The sequence below is a fragment of the Vitis riparia genome, chromosome 13 (assembly GCF_004353265.1).
Source record: "Vitis riparia cultivar Riparia Gloire de Montpellier isolate 1030 chromosome 13, EGFV_Vit.rip_1.0, whole genome shotgun sequence".
In the NCBI taxonomy this organism is placed as follows: Eukaryota; Viridiplantae; Streptophyta; class Magnoliopsida; order Vitales; family Vitaceae; genus Vitis; species Vitis riparia.
Window position 1 is genome coordinate 3,064,158 of NC_048443.1, and position 19,589 is coordinate 3,083,746.

Sequence of the window (19,589 nt, forward strand, 5' to 3'; positions counted from 1 at the left end):
TGGGTTTTTAAAATTAAAACCAAGTCTCATGGTTCGATTGAGTGGTACAAACCTCGATTTGTTGACAAGGGGTTCAACAAATAATATGACATAAATTATGAGGAGATCTTTGCTCCTATTACAAAGATAATTACTATTTGTACTCTTATTGTAGTAGCCTTTGTTTTTCAATGGGATATATCTCAGTTGGATGTCAAAAATGTTTTCTTGAATGATGTTCTTTAAGAAGAAGTCTATATGGTCCCACCTCCCAGTGTTTCGCATAATCCTAGAGAAGTTTGTAGGCTCAATAAAATTGATTGGTTAAGGCATTGGTGAAGAGACTTTTGTTTTGTAAGCGCCTTGCTTTTTGCTTTACTTTTTGGGGTACTTTGTATCAACCTATGAGCTTTGTTACCCTTTTTCTTAGGCTTTACTAATATACTTTGGCTTGCCTGCAAAGAAAAAAAATGACATGGGCAACATGTGAAATTATTGCATATTTTTCTATATTTTTCTATATTAATTTTCTGTACATGTGCTTCCTCCATTACAAAAACTCTTTGGTTAGCTTGTTAGAGCCTATGTTTCATGGAAAAGCCTCTCTCCTTTCACACAATGAAAGTAGCTTCTCACTCAACAACTCACACTCCATTCCTTGAGTTCCTTCAACCTACAGACAAAGTGTGTTAACTAAATGGTCAAATTCAGTGATAAAATCAATACATGTAATAAAAATTTACAAACATTTGTTTAAGGTAAGTTGTATGTGTAAGCGGCTTTTCTTAATAAGGTATAGAAACCATTTTACTAAGCACAATCTAATAATGCATGTCATTCACATTGCAGTCCCCAAATTAATCTTAACTCTCGAATTGTACCAAGTACAAGGTAGCTATATGTATCTTGTCCTTTGAAAAGGTGAATCTCAATAATGGACTACACTTAGAGGGGGGGTGAATAGGTATTGTAGAACAATTTAAAAATTCTCCCAACAAAGATTACCTAACCTTAGACTTTCTCAATGTCAAAAAACTTCTCTTCCAACAACTTTTCAACAAAGCATAACATCCACAAGTAAGAATGTATGCATCAACACTCTGCCAACAATTTATAAATGCAATACACATGCAAATGCTTCAACAATCCTCAAAAATAAATCAAAAGAACAATTATCTCCTCAACTCATATCAATTTACTACATGATATGATTAACCAAAATGAGCAGAAAAATTATTAAGGATATTCCATGGATCATCACACTTATAATACCTCATATTTCTTCCATTTAACATATATGCCCAAGTAATCAATGATATCAAAAACAGAAAATAAATCAAAGTGTAGAGTGAGAGAAAGAGACAATTAACAACAAATTTTAACATGGAAAACCTCCGAAGAGATAAAAAACCACGAGCCTATCAACGATCGGAAACATCCACTATGAAGAATAAAAGTTGAATACAAGGTTTTACCTAACTCAAGCCAACCAATCCTTCCCAGATCACTTGACTAGTACCTTTCACTTTTAGCTTCTCACTTTCTTCTAGAGCACACTTGAAGTCCACATCAAGCTCGATCTCGGCCTCTTCTTGAATCCACACAAGAAGAAAATGGGTTTGCACCCAAATCCAAATAGAATGAGAGATTGAGATATGAATGAAGGAATGAATCAACCCATTTATTGCTCAAGAAAATCCATTAAAAACTAGTTTGGAAAACATTAAGGTTATGTTTAGTTCCTGGAAAGTACCAAGGAAAGAAAAAAAATGTAGAGGAAAATGGTTTTCTTATATTTGGTTTCACTATAAATTTTTTTAAAGAAAATTAAATATAATTAAAATTAGTTAGAAATTTATACATTTTAAAATTATTTAATCTTTATATAATGGAGGAAATTAAGTGAAATGAGTTTAAAGAAATATATAAAAATAATTTATTAATTTTAAATCTATTTTTTATTTTCCTTCATTTTTTCTTTCCTTCCACTTTTCCTTTCTATTTTCTTTCCCTCACATTTTCCCTCAAAATTTTCGGGAACCAAACATGGCATAAGAGACTTGGATTTTCTTTGCAACCAAAAACCCCAAAATTAGGAAAAGATATGAGAAAATGAAGAACACATGGAATGGCTGCAACTATTTCCACAATTGCTGCAATCTCTTCCCAGAAAATGAGAGAAGTTTGTATTTAAAGTGTAAAAAGAAGCCCTTAATCTAATGACTGAAATTTGGTCTTAAAAACAAGTTAGTTGGATCGATCTGCCCTTACACCTTGATCAATCCAGAAACAAGGGAATAAAAGCCTTACACCAAAAACTATTTCTCTCAGCTTTCTTAACTCATTTAAAAATGAAAAACAAGGTTGATTCACATGCAATCACCACACACTCGACTACATACCTCAACCTCTTAGCAAAGTCTAAATCTTCAAAGTCAAGTAGTCCGAAGAGGAATTGGAAAGCCGAGTTAGGGGACACTTAGGAATTTTGTCCGGAATTGCCAACCTAGCTAAACACTCACATCCTCTAAATTATAAAACTATCAAATTAAGAGGTGAGAAAGAAAAACCAATAAGAAAAAAATGGAAAGGAAAAGTACCTGAAGATGTAAGTTGTAGAAGACCCTCCCTCCAAAGGACTCAAAAGATGATGCATTGATTACAAGAAGCCCATCCTCCTCCAAATTTAACAAAACCTCAGAAAGTGGACTCTCATGGACCTTAAATGTGGATATCTGAACCACAATTTCCCTGTCATTAAGCCTTCTTGCTGAAACAGCAGATAAAGAGCTTCCAAGTGCGCCATTTCTTTGATTTTCTAGGTGAATTAGATCTCCTTCCCTAGAAATCTTTGATAAAAACTCTTCTTTCTTTTGGATCAGTCTCTCCACTTGCCGTTGCAGTTCTGGTATGTATTTTAGCACACGTGAAACTGTCGAAGGAATGCTTAATTTCTTCTGCAAAAACACCACAAAATTGTGAAAACTATGTCTAAAAGGCCTACAAAACTTAGTACCGCTTTCTAGAATCACTGTCAAACATGCTCTTAGTACCGCTTGATCAGCTGATGGAAGTAGTGAACGCAGAGAGGAGTACAAGCTGTTGATCTTCTTCCGACGATCCCGCTCACTCACGTTGTGGTTAAGTTTCTTAACCATCGTGGGATTACCACTAACTGCTGCATATGGGGTGGAGCAATTGAGTTCCACTTGTGGCTGAGATGAGGGCAAGTGAAGAAACGATTCTGAAGTTTCTGTTTCTCCATATATGTAGTTCTGTGCATGGCTTATGGGATCCTCCAAGGGCCATCCAAGGGTTGGAAACAATGGAGGGGAGAATGCTAACATTGTGGATTCTTTGGGGTGGTTAAACTTGAGTCTGACAAAGAAAGTGAGATGATCTTTACAAGTATATATACAAACTACCCAATCTACCTCAGCATCTATTTGATTAATATATGGAGGGAGAAGATATTATAAGTTTATTTATCTGGAAATTGAGAATGACTTATTAATATTTTGGTTGGAATTGCAGTTTATTAGATTGATGGAGAAAACGACATCTTATTTTTTAAGCCCATGTAGTTCTAACCCTCACTAGTTGAGCTGGTAATTCCATTAAATCTAAGCAGCTCGTGCCTAACATGTAATGAAATTCGACCAGAATGTGTCGACACATGCCTGCACATGTGTATAGAGCAATTACCCTTTTGACTTGTGAAAATTATATCCCGGTATCCAAAGGGCATCAAAGATATGTTAGAGGTTAGAAGTTCAAGCAAACCAAATTAGGACAGATTCGAATATATTTTAAAGTTATAATGTTTTGATGTCTCTACATCTATCAAATAAAAAAGAAAGATAACAATGGTGATTTGTTATTTAAAAAAGCAAAAACTCTTTTTCAAAAGAGCAGGACTTGGGGCCTTATCCATAGAACATTGATGTCATGCCTTACGATATTTTTATCCTACTTCCAGCTTTACAGGGGTTGGAGATGAAGCTATGGAAAACACAAGCTCACTGCAGGCTTGTTAATTGCTTGCGCGGGCACAAGCTGACATGTCACGGGGAAGCACGCAGTCTCCACACTCCTCCCTCAGCCTCCCAGCCTCATGGCAGCTGTTATTATAATATTCCATCTTCATCAAGGAAAGAGGAATCTTTACTCTAAATATATTCCTACTTTGACAGCAATTCATTTGGAATCCATGGACTTGCCAAGAAAATATATGAAACTAGATAAGAAAATATAGGAATTGATTTAGGAGTCATGTAATTTTTCGTATCAGTTTGAACACAATTTATGTTTTTTATTTTTAAAATTAGAAAATAATTGTAACTTTTATATAAGATAAAATATATATATATATTTACATTGAAAAAGTAATAATTAAAAAGAAAATTAAAGTTAAAAAAATAATAATATCTTAAATTTCAAAAATTTTATCTTAAATTTTAAAATCTTTAAAAGTAACTTTTAAAGACATTAAATGAATCTATATTCTTTTTTTAATTTTAAGTATATCCAAATGAAAACTTAGCATCACACCTCAGAGAGTTTTATAAAGTATTACTAAGTTAAATAATTTCTTTTATTTTTGTGGTATTAAAATTTTCAGGCAATTTAAAAATATTAAGTTATAAAGAATTCAGGTCAGCACAATTGAGGGAAATAATTTAGGATTTATGCCCACTTGGCTATATGCAATATAAATAAATAAGGAAAGTAAAGAAAATTATAAAAACTCGTAAATTTCCAACCATGCTAATTGTCGAGGACTCTTTTGATTCATTCCTATTGTCTTGTTGATTCTTTGGTCAAGCTGCAATGTGGTATCTTCAATATAATATTCCCCGGTAATTTAATCATTATGGTGTTTGGATGCCAAGAAAATTAGGCAAGGATCCATTGGGCTTTCATGAGAAAGTCAGATTCCTTTCCCGATAAAGCCTAAGCATGTATGACATACTTAGTGTGGTTGGTTTCAAAAACTTGATAGTGAATTTTGTTGGAAAATTTTTTATATGGGCTAACATTAATTGAATAATTTGTATTTGCAAAAACGGGTTAATGGATAGTCTATTATATAATTAGCCCAATTAACTAGTGATCACATTTTGGATTGGGTTTTGTATCTTTTGAGTAGAATTTCAGTTGAGTGGCAAGTGTAGGCTAGGGGTCTCATTGAAGCCCATTATAGGAGGGACCAATGAGAATCCAATTTGAGTTATGCTAAGTCCCCTCTCTAATATAGATAAAAAGGGTTTTTCTCTTTTCCCATAAAGCCACCATAGCTATTATCAAGATCATAGAGAGGAAGACTTGGTTGCAACAATCAATCACGGTTTCTTTTTTATCATGGCTCAAACAGGTATGTTCTTTATAGTGATTTCCTATTGTTAGTATCCTTTAATCATGTATGATTAATCTATGTGATTTTGTAAATTATTTTTACATGTGGTATCAAAGCCTAATTTACATGATTTAGGATCTACATTTAGAAATCGAAAATAAAATTTTTAGTTTCTCATTTTATTTTCTTTTCGTAGCCAAATTTGTGATCCATGAATGTGTATGTTTTTTTTAGTTTCTTTTGATTGTGAAACTTTAGGCCTTTTGTTCCTTTTGTCACAAGCTTCAAATTTGATATATCATATGTGCAATTTCATTGTTTAAATTGGGAGTAATTAAGTTTTTAAATTTTCGAAATTTTCTTGCTTAAAAATTCAAGAAAATTTTTATTTGTTCAAATTATTGTGTTTTACTCAAATTAAACTCTTAGATTTTGTTGTTTACATATATTATAGTTGATATGTAGCATTAATTTCTGTTTTTTGGCTCAATTTGGTGAAAATTGAAAATTCGAAAATATGGGTATGAACCCTAGAAAATTCATTTTATTTAAAAAAAAAAAAAATTGAGCAAGATTGAGAAGTTTTTTTTTTTTGTTTAATTAATTGTTGTAAAGAGACTTCTTATATTGTTAATGTAAAAATACATGTAAAATGTGGCTGAAATAGGTGTTAAAATAGAGTTTTTCAATCTTGGCTATGGAGGTATGAAAAACCGAATTTTGTTAATCAATTATGGAGATCTTTAAGTTGTTTTTTTTATGATTAAATGTCCTAGAATTGTTAGAAACAGCCTAAAGTTTAAAAGCCCTCAAGATCCCAATCAAAAAAACATTTTTTTCAATTGTTTGTAATCCGGGTTGCAACTGGGTCATTTGACCCGTATTGCAGAATTTTGGACCCAATGCTGGAGGTTGAAGATGACCTCTAGCACATGCCACATGTGCCACACGTGCCACACGTTCCCCACTCGCGGGTCAAGTGTGTGAAGCGCTAACCTCATCCGGTGTCCGTTTTGAGCCCCGTTTTTTCTTGTGCGCTCGTTTTTTTGTAATCTATTTTTCTAGATATATTATTTTATTTTTTGGGGGTCAAAAATATTTATTAAATAATTATTACTTATTTATGTGATTTAATTAGCTTAAAATTATTTTTTGGTATAATTTTCTATTGAGAATTTACTAGAAATTATGCTAATATATATGGAATAGGAGTGTAGTACTCACTCTCTCTAGATTGAAACTTTTTCATGCATACTCTCCTACTTGGTCTAAATCACATAAACTAGTTAAATAACTAGTTTAAAGTGTAATAAATAAAAAAAATTGTTTTCAAATTCTTGCAACTATAATTGATCATATGCATATATATCGCTAATATGCACTATTGTTGTTGGGCAATTTTTTTTTAATTTACCCAATTTTGGAACGTTGCATGTGAATTGTTGAGGTTATTTCACCAAAGTGATTTAACCATCAAAATTTGCAAGTTTATGAGTTCCTATTTTGTTGATGGGGAAAATTTTAGATTAATTTGTACAATCGCCTGCCCAAAGGGGGTTATTGTGCAAATTAATTTAACAACATGAGGATATTGAATGAGATAAATAATTTGATAAATTTATTTGCCCAAAGGAAATAAATTTTAATGAATTATTTGTTGATCTTCATGCTTAGAGAATAGTTGTTTATTGTGGACTCTGCCCAAAGGGGAGTTTATGATAGTACAATTGATTCTTGTATTGTATTGCTTATGATTATTTAAGTTTTTTTTTTCCTATTGCCCATAATTGATCTAGTTGCAAAATTTTGTCAATCAGTTTCCTTTGCTGTGAAAAACAATAATGCTACAATTGAAATTCTAAGTGGGTCGAACTATAAGAGATGGAGATCAGACATAGAGTTTGTTTTAGGAATGATGGACTTGGACATGGCTCTACGTGAAGATGAACCTCCTAAGCCTACTAATGAAAGCACTGAAGCTATGAGAGCTCATTATGCGAAATGGGAAAGGTCGAACCGTTTGAGTCTCATTTCAATCAAGAGGTCCATTTGCTGAGCATCTCCTTGGAGGAATACCTGAGAGCAACAATGCTAACGAATTTCTTGTTGCTGTGGCAAATAGATACCAAACATTTGACAATGTTGAAGCTGGGCATTTTATGGATGAATTGATGAATATGAGGTATGATGATATGAAAGGGGTTCGTGAGTATATCCTAAAAATGGTGCATCTTCAGACTAGATTGAAAGCACTAGACATTTCCATTCCCGATAAGTTTATTGTTCATCAAGCCCTCAATACTCTGCCATCTTCTTTTAGCCAAATCAAGACTACATACAACACCCTGAATCAGTCTTGGGGTGTGAATGACCTGATCACTAAGTGTGTGGCTGAGGAAGAAAAGATGAAAAGAGAAAAGAATAAATCTGCTCATCTCGTTGCTCTTGGAAAACCGAATAATCAAAAGAGAGTTGAAAATGCTAGAAAGCCCAACTTCCATAGTCATAAGAAAAATAAGAATTTCAAGAAGTGTGGGAGTGAAAAGCAGAAGAATGGAAATGCCAAGAACACAGACCTTAAGTGCTATCACTGCAACAAAAAGGGTCACAAGAGGGTTGATTGCTTTAAGTTTAAGAATTGGCTAGAGAAGAAAAAGAAGGAACAGGGTATGTTATCTGCCTATGTCTGTTTTGAATCTAATTTAGTTAATGTTCCTTTAGATTCATGGTGGCTTGACGGTGGTGCTACTGTTCATGTTGCAACTTCTTTACAGGGGATAAGAAATTTGAGGAAGCCAAGTGAAAAAGAGTCAAAGCTTAAAGTTGGCAGTGACATCAGGATTAATGTTGAGCATATTGGGGTTGTTGTTTTAGAATTAGATTCTAGTTTTCAGCTTGTTTTGGACAATGTTTTCTGTGTACCTTCGTTTAGAAGGAATTTAATTTCCCTTTCAATACTTGATAAAGCTAGATATAGTTTCACTTTTTCAAATAAAAGAGTTGATGTGATTTACGACTCTAAAGTGATTAGCAATTGTGTTTTATCTGACGGGCTTTACAGATTATCATTGTTATCTACTTGTTCTTACAATGTTGAAAACAATGTTGCTAAAAGACCTTTGACTAAGGAAAGATCTTCATTGTTATGGCATAAGCATTTGGGTCACATTTCTAAAGAACGAGTAGAACGCTTAATTAGTTCTGGGATTCTTTCCCGCCTTGATTCTGATAACTTATAAATTTGTGTTGATTGTGTGAAATGAAAATTGACAAAGAATAAGAAAAATGGTGTAACTCGTAGTCAAAATTTGTTGGAGATTGTTCATACAGACATTAGTGGACCTTATTCCACTACCTTGTGTGGCAACAAGTACTTCATTACATTCATTGATGATTTTTCCCATTATGGTTATGTATTTTTTATCAAAGAATAGGCAGATGCTCTTGAAATGTTCAAAGTCTTTCGAACTGAAGTTGAAAAACAACTGGGGAAAGTCATCAAAATTGTGAGATCTAATCGAGGTGGTGAGTATTATGGGAAGCATGGTGATGCTGGACAACAAAAAGGACCTTTTGCAAGGTAATTACAAGATAATGGTATTGTTGCTCAATATACTATGCCTGGTAGTCCTGAACAGAATGGCTTAGCAAAAAGGCGCAACCGCACTCTTATGGAAATGAAGAGGAGCATGATGGGTAGATCAAATTTGCCAAAATACTTATGGGGTGAAGCCATTAAAACAGCAACCTACATTCTGAACCGTGTTCCTAGTAAGTCTGTGCCTAAAACACCATTTGAACTATGGACAGACAAAAAACCCAGTTTGAATCACACAAAAGAAGACGGATTCGAGAACTACTAGGTGCTACTTTATTGGGTATCTTAGTCACTCAAAAGGATACAAGTTTTATTGTTCGACTCGTGGCACTAGAATTGTTGAGTCTCAAGTGGCAAAGTTTTTAGAGTTGGATGTTGCTGATAGTATACCCTCTCAATCCGATGAAAGAGTGGAACCCATGAATGTTATTTCTTTACGTTTGCCAGTCTCATACGTTAACCTTGATGTTGGAGCTTTTGATTCTGGGATTCAACAAGGAGTTGCTACTGTCAATTTCCCTACTATCGAAATAAACCCTATTGTGGATGAGATTTCTCCTGTGGAAATAAGGAGATCATAAAGAACTAGGAGACCTGCCTTATCTAACGATTATTATGTTTACCTTGGAGAGGGAGAGTATGACATTGGAGAAGAAGTGGACCCTACTACTTATTGTGAATCTCTCAGTAGTGATAAGGCAAATGAATGGTTGATTGCCATGAGAGATGAGATGCAGTCTATGTCAGACAATGATGTTTGGGAACTTATTGATCTTCCCAAAGGATATAAACCCATTGGATGCAAATGGGTATTCAAGACCAAAAGAGACAACAAAGGAAATGTTGAAAGATACAAGGCTCGGTTGGTTGCTAAAGGGTATACACAGCGAGAGAGCATTGATTTCATAGAGACTTTCTCACCAGTCTCTACCAAAGATTCTTTTACGCTAGTTATGGCGTTGGTAGCTCATTTTGACTTAGAGCTTCATCAGATGGATGTCAAGACAACTTTTCTCAATGGTGATTTGAGTGAGGAGGTCTACATGTCACAACCTGAAGTATTTAAGGAAAATGGAAAAGAGAACATGGTATGCAGATTGAAAAGGTCAATTTATGGTCTCAAGCAAGGTTCTCGCCGGTGGTACTTGAAATTTGACAAAATTGTGACGTCTTTTGGTTTTATAGAGAACAAGTTTGATCAGTGCGTTTACATGAAGGTTAATGGGAGCAAATACATTTTCATGGTACTCTATATCGATGACATTCTACTTGCTAGTAGCGATGTGAATCTCTTGAATGATACCAAGTGTATTTTGTTTGCTAATTTTAACATGAAGGATCTTGGAGAAGCATCTTTTGTGTTCGGTATTGAGATTTATCGTGATAGATCTCAAAACCTCCTTGGGTTATCTTAGAGAGCCTATATCAATCATGTGCCTAAAAGATTCAATATGCAGACGTGCAAAGCTGGTGATGTACCTGTAGTGAAGGGAGATAAACTCAGTAATGAACAGTGTCCAAAGAATGATTTGGAAAAGGATGCCATGAAGACTATTCCTTATGCTAGTGCCATTGGTAGCCTAATGTATGCACAAGTATGTACAAGACCTGATATTGCCTTCATTGTTAATGTTCTTGGTAGATATTTATCGAACCCTGGACATGATCATTGGGTTGCTACAAAGAAAGTCATGAGATATCTACAAAGAACGAAGGATTTTATGCTTGTGTATAGGAGGGTGGATAATCTCGAGGTAGTTGGATACTCAGATTCTGATTTTGGTGGTTGTTTTAATGATCGCAAATCTACTTCAGGATACATTTTTGTGTTAGCTGGTGGAGCCATTTCATGGAAAATTGTCAAACAGAGCCTAATTGCATCCTCAACCATGTATGTTGAGTTTTTAGCTTGTTATGGTGCATCATCTCAAGCTGTTTGGCTAAGAAATTTGATTTCAGAGTTGTAAGTTGTTGATTCCATCTTTCGACCCATTGTGATTTATTGTGACAATAATGCAGTTGTGTTCTACTCTAAGAACAATAAGATTAGTACGGGTTCTAAGCATATGGAAATCAAGTACCTTACCGTCAAGGACTTAGTGAAGAAAGGAGATATTGTGATTGAGCACATAAGAACTGAGTCCATGCTAGTTGATCCTCTAACCAAAGGTTTAAAGCCCATAACGTTCAAGGAATATGTTGTGAATATGGGTGTCATTAAGTCTTTTGATTCTTTGGTTTAGTGGGAGCTTTTGTGATTTCCCTTATTTCAATTATTGTTTTATGTAAACATTGATCATTATTGTTCTACGACTTGCAAAATTAAAATCTTTTTATTATGATCATCATAATTAAGTATTATATTATAGCATGTCGTAATTGAATTACATACAACATGGTATCTTGAGATATTGAACCTTAAGAATTATAATTGTATACTATTGGATGTCACAAATACCACTATTTTGAGATTTTGTGGTGCATTGTTGGTGACATATGACTTGTTAAAGTCAAGAAATTTCATATTGTTTAGAAATTGCAGCAATTTCATTTTGTTGAGAAATTGCAATTACAATTTCATTTTGCTGGTAAATTGTAATGAGGACTGATAAGAAACAATGCATATAGATGATGATCACATGTTGGCATTGATTTCTTACTACACTACTGGGTTTACGATCCATGTCGATATGGTTATAAATATTCGTGACTATAAGGGGCATTATGTTTGTTGAGATTAACATATAGACCATTATAGTCCAATATTAAGACCATGTTGGACCGGATAAGTTTAACAAGATGCTACTTATCGACTATCATTTCTTTAAAAAAAAAAAGGTGTGGCCACACAAAATAAACTTTTCTGTACTTAACCCGAGAGTCTTATTTTCAAAATGAATTTAATGAATCCTCAAAAACAATTAATGTAGCCCAAGTGGGAGAATGTTGGAAAATTTTTTATATGGGCTAACATTAATTGAATAATTTGTATTTGCAAAAACGGGTTAATGGATAGTCTATTATATAATTAGCCCAATTAACTAGTGATCACATTTTGGATTGGGTTTTGCATCTTTTTGAGTAGAAGCTCAGTTGAGTGGCAAGTGTAGGCTATGGGTCTCATTGAAGCCCATTATGGGAGAGACCAATGAGAATCCAATTTGAGTTATGCTAAGTCCCCTCTCTAATATAGATAAAAAGGGTTTTTCTATTTTCCCATAGAGCCACCATAGCTATTATCAAGATCATAAAGATGAAGACTTGGTTGCAACAATCAATCACGGTTTCTTTTTTATCATGGCTTAAATAGGTATGTTCTTTATAGTGATTTCGTATTGTTAGTATCCTTTAATCATGTATGATTAATCTATGTGATTATGTAAATTATTTTTACAAATTTGTCATTAAAGATTTAGGTGGCATGCATTACACAAGTTATTAAAAAACTTGGTAGTGAATTTGCATTAAAGATTTCGGTAACCTACATTACTTCTTGGAAATTGAAGTAAAACCTTATCCTAATGGCCTTTTTTTCTCACAAGCAAAATATGTGAAAGACCTTCTTCATCGAACGAGGATGTTAGAGAGTTCTGCCATCAATACTCTTATGATTCTTAAGGATAAACCAAGTAGTTCTAATAATGACCTTGTCGATACAACAACTTTCATAAGCCTCATTGGTGCTTTACAGTACTTGATCTTCACATGACCAAACATCAGTCATGTAGTTAATAAAGTTTGCCAGCCTTTTAATGAGCCTAAATTCGTTCACCTCAAGACAACTAAGAGAATACTACGTTATATCATGGGTGTGGGAGGTCTCCCTCCAGGTGTCCTCCCCTAAATAAAAAACCCTTGGTTCGTCTAAGGTTAGTAGATGATCCGTCTAGATCCATTCGTCTGAACCAAAACAAACTTCGTCTAATGCAAGAGGAAAAAGATTCCCTTCTTTCTGAGAGCCAAATGGAATGGATAAACCAAGTCAACTGAGATTTCCAAACGGATTAACAAACACAACTGAAGACTCTAGGCATTGAATAGAAGGATAATCACATCCAGTTCTTGAGCAACGGCCTAGACGACATTTACGCCTAAAAGTCAATGTCTACTAATTGCTACGCGCAATCTGCGATATTGACAAACGTAAATGCATAGTCAACTAAATGGTCTGAGACTCTTGTTCAACAACCAACAAATGGCCCTAGTCAGCAGATTTTGTTTCGTATGATTGCCCAATCCGCGCAAAAAAAATGGTGTTGACTCTCTTGCTAAGGCTTGATTTCCACCTTGATGGCAATCATCGTCACAAAAAAGGCATGAATGCACCATCAGCGCTACGACGATGGTGTCATCCACTCTATAAAAACCTCTTAAGAAGCATGAAATAGGTACACGTGTATAGAGTCATTCAAAAAAATTAGACTCATCCTTATTCTTTTTTTACTTAAGCTTTGGAGGGGCATGCCCGGACCACCCGTCTGGACATCCTTTTGTATAGGGAAGAAGCCCGTCTGACTCCAGAGAAGCTAGACAGACTCAATATGGTTGGCACTTCACTAACAATGGGAACACAACACTTTGATATTCAATTCATTTCTCAAAGTCAAATCACTTTATATGGATTTTGTGAAGCAGATTAGGCAAGTTTTCCCATGACAAGAGGTAGCACAACATTTTTTTGCATTTTCCTTGGTGGAAATTGTATCTCTTGGTGCTCAAAGAAGTGACCCACTGTTTCTCACTCTAGCTTTGAAGCTTAGTACAGATCCATGGCTTTCACAACTGCAAAATTAGCTTGGCTATCATGCCTACTTCAAGATATTGTATTACCCTCTTTCATCCTGATCAACTGTTTTGTGATAACATTAGTGCATTGCATATGTCTATGAACCTTATGTTTCATGCGCGATCAAAATATATTGAGCTTAATTACCACATCATGTGAGAAAAAGTAGCTATGGGTTTGCTTATTACCCTATATATTCCCATTTCATCACAACCAGTATATACTCTAACAAAGCCACTTCCAAAGGATCCATTTAAACGATTCCGAAGCTAGTTAGGGGTATGCACTACTCCCTCTCCAGCTTAAGGAGGTATGCTAGAGAGACAAGTTTGAATATTTGCTTGCATAAATTGTGGAAGTTACACATTCTATTGCATTGTCGTGGGTGACCAACATGAAAACTTGGTCAATGCTAAAGATTTGGAAAGTCTAAAAAAGAGGATTATGGAAATTACAAGATTATGGACTTCCAGAAGCTTTATACCCATTCTTTTAGAGTATTTGTAATTATTCCCTATTGTTCTTTCCATCTTTCATATCATTGTAATATTGTTTCCATCTGTTATATCATTGTAATATTTTGTATATATTCGAGAAAGATGATGAATAAACAAGAAGCTTCTTATAAATATTTTTCAACTATATTCTTAAAAAACAATGAGATATGAAGAACAAAGTAAGAACAATAAGTAAAAATCAAGAGAAGAGAGATGCAAACTCTTTTATAGTGATTCAATAAGTTTCCTAAATCTACTCTCCTCAAGGTCCTAATCAAATGAGAGTTCCACTATCTTCAAGACTTTTATAGTCAAATTCTTCAAACTTATTAGATTTTAATATTCCAATGGGCCTCCACAACCTTTTCAAGAGTTTATGCATGTATTCTTATAATAGTAAAATTTGTGGCAATATTATAATACATACCAAATGGCTAATGGAGGTAGAGGCAATTGGTCATCATGTAGAGCTATATGTAAACGATGAGGTGCAATAATTGGGAACCTCTCCCATATAACTGGAGCAAAATCAGTGGCCCAAATATTATGTGTATCAATCTAAAAGGATCGACACAACTATCAATAAAGCTAAGCTAAACAGGCACTACCCCAACTATACCTACCAGCAACCCAAAAATCCTCTAGAAATGGTAAAAACATAAGATGCACCTTATAGACTTTCCTGAAAATAAAAAACCTCCAATGAGTTGTAAGATATAAGCCTTAGTATAACGCTGAATAAACTCCTCATTAGCATATGGTACCAAAGTAGGGAAGCTCTAAGCCAACCATGTAAGATGAAGGTGTTGTCCATCTATGTTTGAATCTCCAGGAGTGAATCATAATAAAGAATAACATACACGTCTCCAATCTAGACATATGCCACCAGTAACTACAGCTCCATCTACTGGTAGTCCAAGAAAAATGGCAATGTCCTGTAGTGTAATTGTGCACTCTCCCTGAGGTAAGTGAAAGGTATGAGTCTCAGGTCACCACCTCTCAACAAATGTAATAATAAGGTGTCAATCTAAGGAAATGAATCCTAAGTGTGCAACATCATAGAAGCCTACCTATTGCAAAAATGGAATAATACACCCATCGAGTGCACCGGTGCGATGGAAAATAGCCTCACGATGTCAACAATGAAGCTCCTTAACATCAACACTTATCCATGCTAGAGATGAGCTATGTGTACCTTGTCCATGTATAATTGTAGGATCCAATGGTCCCAACTCCATCGTGTCGTAATACCTACATATAGTAAATAACCATTATTTCTTTTTAACATTAGTATGATTACAAATTTAAGCACATTACATAAAAATATCATATTATCAAAATGGAATTGTTATGAGCAAGGGGGTTGGAGGATTGCCCTCCATATTTTATGGGACAGTTGCGACGATTATGCCCCTCTATTTTACATAAGCCACATCGAACTTTAACGCTCGGTTCCTTCAAACCAGACATTTAAAATCAGATATGGGAGACAATTGACCCTTGTATTCATTCTAATTCTGCCATGTAGAGACTGAGTCAAGCTCACTCATTTTTCCAAGTTGACTCATTCACCACCCTCCTTCTCCTCTCATCCTTGACACCAAAAGCACTGCCCACACCTCCATGGTTTGATTGCAAATGATGAATATTTGAAATAGTAGGTGAAGTATCAACATAAATGTTTCATGGATTTTGTTTTCTCAAAGTACAATATTTTGATTATCTGATGATGATAGAAAGAAATTTTGAAATCCCTAGATTATGTGAAGAATATCATTTTCAAAAACTCACACACTTCATGGTGTTGAGATCCCATTTGAAAAACTGAAGGAAAATTTCATCATCATCATCATTCATTTGCGTTAGTGTTGGTGTGAGGACTCTTCTTTATTTCTTATATAGTATTAATGTTGAGTAGAAAATTGTTGTACTTTAATTTGAGCTCTCTTGTAGAGCAGAACCTGAACAACAATGTACCACTTAAGCAAGGAACATATATTACGAGGCAATTTGGTTTTGGATAGAAGTCAAGACCATGAGAACTAGAAAGACAGTCTTTCCCATTCTTAAAAGTACGCAAAATAAAAAAGGATGGGTAGGAGGGGGTAATGGTTGTAGCAGAGCAACAATAACAACATTCATTCTCCCTAAGTTGACATCCATGCCATTGCATCTGTATATGGAGGATCTAGATCTGTTTGATACAACAATATTTTCTTCATTTGCATTCTTTTGTTAGATAATGAGGGTGAAGTTCACATGCAATTCCAAGGACTTGAGAGGTTGTGCCAAATATGGATTCATCTTATGCAAGGTTGATGCCTCCCCCTAAGACTTATAACCTGGTGTTACACTAGAAAATCTAACACTTTGGGATTGTGCTTCAGTATATACAGGGTAGATAATTCACATCACAGGGCTTGTTGTTGTTCATTTCCAAGTTTGAAATCTCTGCCTGAAGGGATACCAAAAGGAGGCAACCTTAGACTGGCCTAATAACTTCTAATGTCCCAAGGACTCATATCTACTAGTCATGGATTGCTAATTCGCAAAAGACCTCTCTTTTAATTCAAGTGCACTATCCACGACATATTTCAGGTTTGTAATGCCAATTGCTTTTCCTGACTTTGATGTTTGCTTAATTTCTTATTTTACAATTAATTTGCTCTGTTTCTTACTTTACAAGCTATGGACGAATGATGCATATGGAATGAGTAAGTTCACTTGCATCAACATGTCTTTATTATTCAGGTTTGTCATTCTAACATTTTGCCACTTGCCAAAATGTCTTTATAGCTTTCATTACTTGGCAACCAAATTGGTAAAAACTATAAGGCCAGATTTTAATTCTTGTACTTTGGTTCTTCTAGGCAATAGAACAACAACATATTGAAGTGCATAAGCTAGCAAATCTTCAGGTGTGTTGGACATATGCCCTTGTATAGTATTATAACTTAGGATTGTATAATTTCCTATTGGATAAGCAAGTTGCTAAAGTGCAGTATTACTAATGATGTATTTGATTGGACAGCTTACTTGATAATGTTCCTATACGTATGCTGGTGAATCCAATCTTTGTAGAGTGTTTTCTTTGGAGTTCTCTTTCTCATCGAGTAAGAACCTTGCGTATAATTCTCCATTCCAATTTTTGGACAAATTATTTATATTATTTATGTTCCCACCTTGAGGATTGGCTGAATATTATTTAATATTTCAAAAACAAATCTTGACATGTTATGGATGATTTGTGCATATGGAAAGAGTTAGTTCACTTGCATCATACTCCCAAGTTATGCTCTCTTTAGGCCTAGCATGCAATCTATAATCTGCCTTAATTATTCAGGTTTATGCTTCATACCCCTCTTTTATCTTTTGATTGTTCATTACTTGTGCAATTGTTTAGTAGGATTTCTGATTTCTTATATTCTTACATGTCAAGAGAGTAGCAACAACTTGAACAAGGGCACACCACATATTATTGAATCGCTTTAATAGTGTGGTTAACTCTCTTCTCCATCTTGGGCATCTAAATGCTTTGGAGTGAATGGCTAAAAGTGATGGTGCTTCTTCTTCTTCATTTTCATTGAGAGACAATTTAGTTTGGGAGTGAGAGAAAATAAGGAGAATTTTTCAGACGAGTTTTCCTATTCTGGAAAGTGCACTAACTCTAAAGTTGGAGAAACTCATAAGGCTACAGTAGAGCTATAGCAACATGACTCATTCCTACCACAATCTCTCTCTCTTTCTATTTCTGCTCCTGCCATAAACTCATATATTTGTATAATTGAAGAGTGACTTCTTTGTTTCCATTCTCCTTCCCACTTTCCCAATTGAAGTTTTATGTTGTTTCTTTTTTCAAGTAATTGTTTTGTTTTGTTTTTTTTTTTTTTTTTTTTTTGTGGAGAGTTGTTGGATCTTCTTACATGCCATAGAAGTAGGTTTGGCTTTGAAACAGAAGCAACTAATATCCGATTTGGGCAACAAAATGTTGTTTAGATGTTTGTTTCTCATTTTGTGGTCTCTTGATCATCGTGGGTTATGGTTTCCACCCTTCTAATGTACCAGTTCTTTTATGTTTCTTCAATGATGAGGCTGACTTGTTTGTTTGTTCTTTATATGGGTTCATTTCTAATGCTTGTCTATTTCAAAAGTGTGCCAACAACTTGTGTAGCAATAGAAAACAATGCTTGGTAAAGATTGCATACTGTTCTAGTTTGGCAACATTCTAAGTTGGATAGTAGCAGCCTCTCATCGCTTATAGAGCTTATCATTTGAGGCTGCTAAATATTGTTGACATCACTTCTAGAAGAGACTCCATCTCTCAACAATTTAGGCTCCCTTGCTCGTAAATTTACTTGACTCTAAAGGAAACGTCTAATCTTATCAACAACCATGGTGTGGAAATGAAGGAGATTGAGTGGGGGAGAGAAATAGTGATGGTGTCTAGTGATTGTGATTTGTAGAGAGAATGGAACAGGTTAATGGTCGTCTGGGCTTGGAGTTTGAATTTGAAATTTGCTTAGGATTTGAAATGGATGGTGTAGATTGGGCACTAAGGATTTGACCGCTACGGTCAATTTTGTTCATTTTTTTAATTAAAATATTTAAAAGTTAATAAGTTTTTTAAACTGTCATTTTTTAAAAAAATTCCTAAAAGTTAATAAGTTTTTTAAAAAATCTCTTTGGATTTTTTTTCCTTTAATAGTGTGTCATATTTTGTAAAATTAATAATATTCTTAATTTGTTGGGTTTCTTCAAAATTTAAATAGAAATATAGCTAATTTTGGAGAATTAAAAGTCATATTGACATATTTCAAATTTTTATAAATTCACTTTATAAGATTCTATTATCTGCAATGAAATTGTTAAAAATATATAGCTAACATTGTTTCTCATATCTTAAAAGGAAGGACAAATTTGTCAAAGAATTTTCTTTCGTCTATAAAAACTTTGAAGGCAAAAAACTAAAGGGCTAATATCTTTTAAAGTTTCCAATGTCATACAATGGAATATGATCTATTGTCTATTCGAAAACATTTTTTTATGGATAAAATATAACTTTTAGATAAAAATATATCTAAAAAAATGGAAAACACATAAAAATAAAATAAAAACTTAAAATTTCTAAATTCCTTTTCATCAGTAGTAGCCCTAAAAACTACAATTGTTATGCTTCCCCTTATAATTTGTAATAAAGTATGATGATCAATGTTGTTCAACCTTTTTGTTATAATTAGTGCAAGCCTCGAATTTAAACATGAATAGTAGTGTAAGGCTAAAATGTGAAAACGAATGTTGTTATTTTGGCTCATTTAAATGCTATTCTGATAGGAATATACTTATTTAGGATATGTTTTGTTCCCAAAAAATTCA

The 19,589-nt window shown here is 34.1% G+C and overlaps 2 protein-coding genes and 1 long non-coding RNA gene across 11 annotated transcripts; 2 read left to right on the forward strand and 1 right to left on the reverse strand.

The window, feature by feature from the left end:
• Positions 1-464: 464 nt before the first annotated feature.
• LOC117927845 (transcription factor ORG2-like) lies at positions 465-3,345 on the reverse strand. Of its 9 annotated transcripts, none has more exons than XR_004653417.1 (4): positions 3,033-3,345; positions 2,580-2,936; positions 1,455-1,570; positions 581-652 (listed from the first exon to the last, which is right to left on the reverse strand). XR_004653417.1 is itself a non-coding variant. In XM_034847538.1 (3 exons), exons 1-3 carry the CDS (start codon positions 3,324-3,326, stop codon positions 569-571), a joined length of 735 nt encoding a protein of 244 aa, XP_034703429.1. In that variant the 5' UTR covers positions 3,327-3,345; the 3' UTR covers positions 465-568. The 9 variants fall into 9 exon arrangements, 4 of the variants coding, with proteins under 4 accessions (XP_034703429.1, XP_034703432.1, XP_034703430.1 ...); XR_004653421.1 differs by lacking the exon at positions 581-652 and adding an exon at positions 2,382-2,485 and having other exon boundaries at positions 1,234-1,567; XR_004653419.1 differs by lacking the exon at positions 581-652 and adding an exon at positions 2,382-2,489 and having other exon boundaries at positions 1,234-1,567.
• Positions 3,346-10,384: 7,039 nt separating this feature from the next.
• LOC117927849 (secreted RxLR effector protein 161-like) lies at positions 10,385-10,900 on the forward strand. Its single transcript, XM_034847543.1, has one exon. The coding sequence runs from the start codon at positions 10,385-10,387 to the stop codon at positions 10,898-10,900; it is 516 nt and encodes a 171-aa protein (XP_034703434.1).
• Positions 10,901-15,976: 5,076 nt separating this feature from the next.
• Positions 15,977-17,329, forward strand: LOC117929207. The gene is made up of 3 exons (XR_004653707.1): positions 15,977-16,530; positions 16,604-16,967; positions 17,248-17,329. It is a non-coding gene; the product is annotated as an uncharacterized LOC117929207 (long non-coding RNA).
• Positions 17,330-19,589: the final 2,260 nt, after the last annotated feature.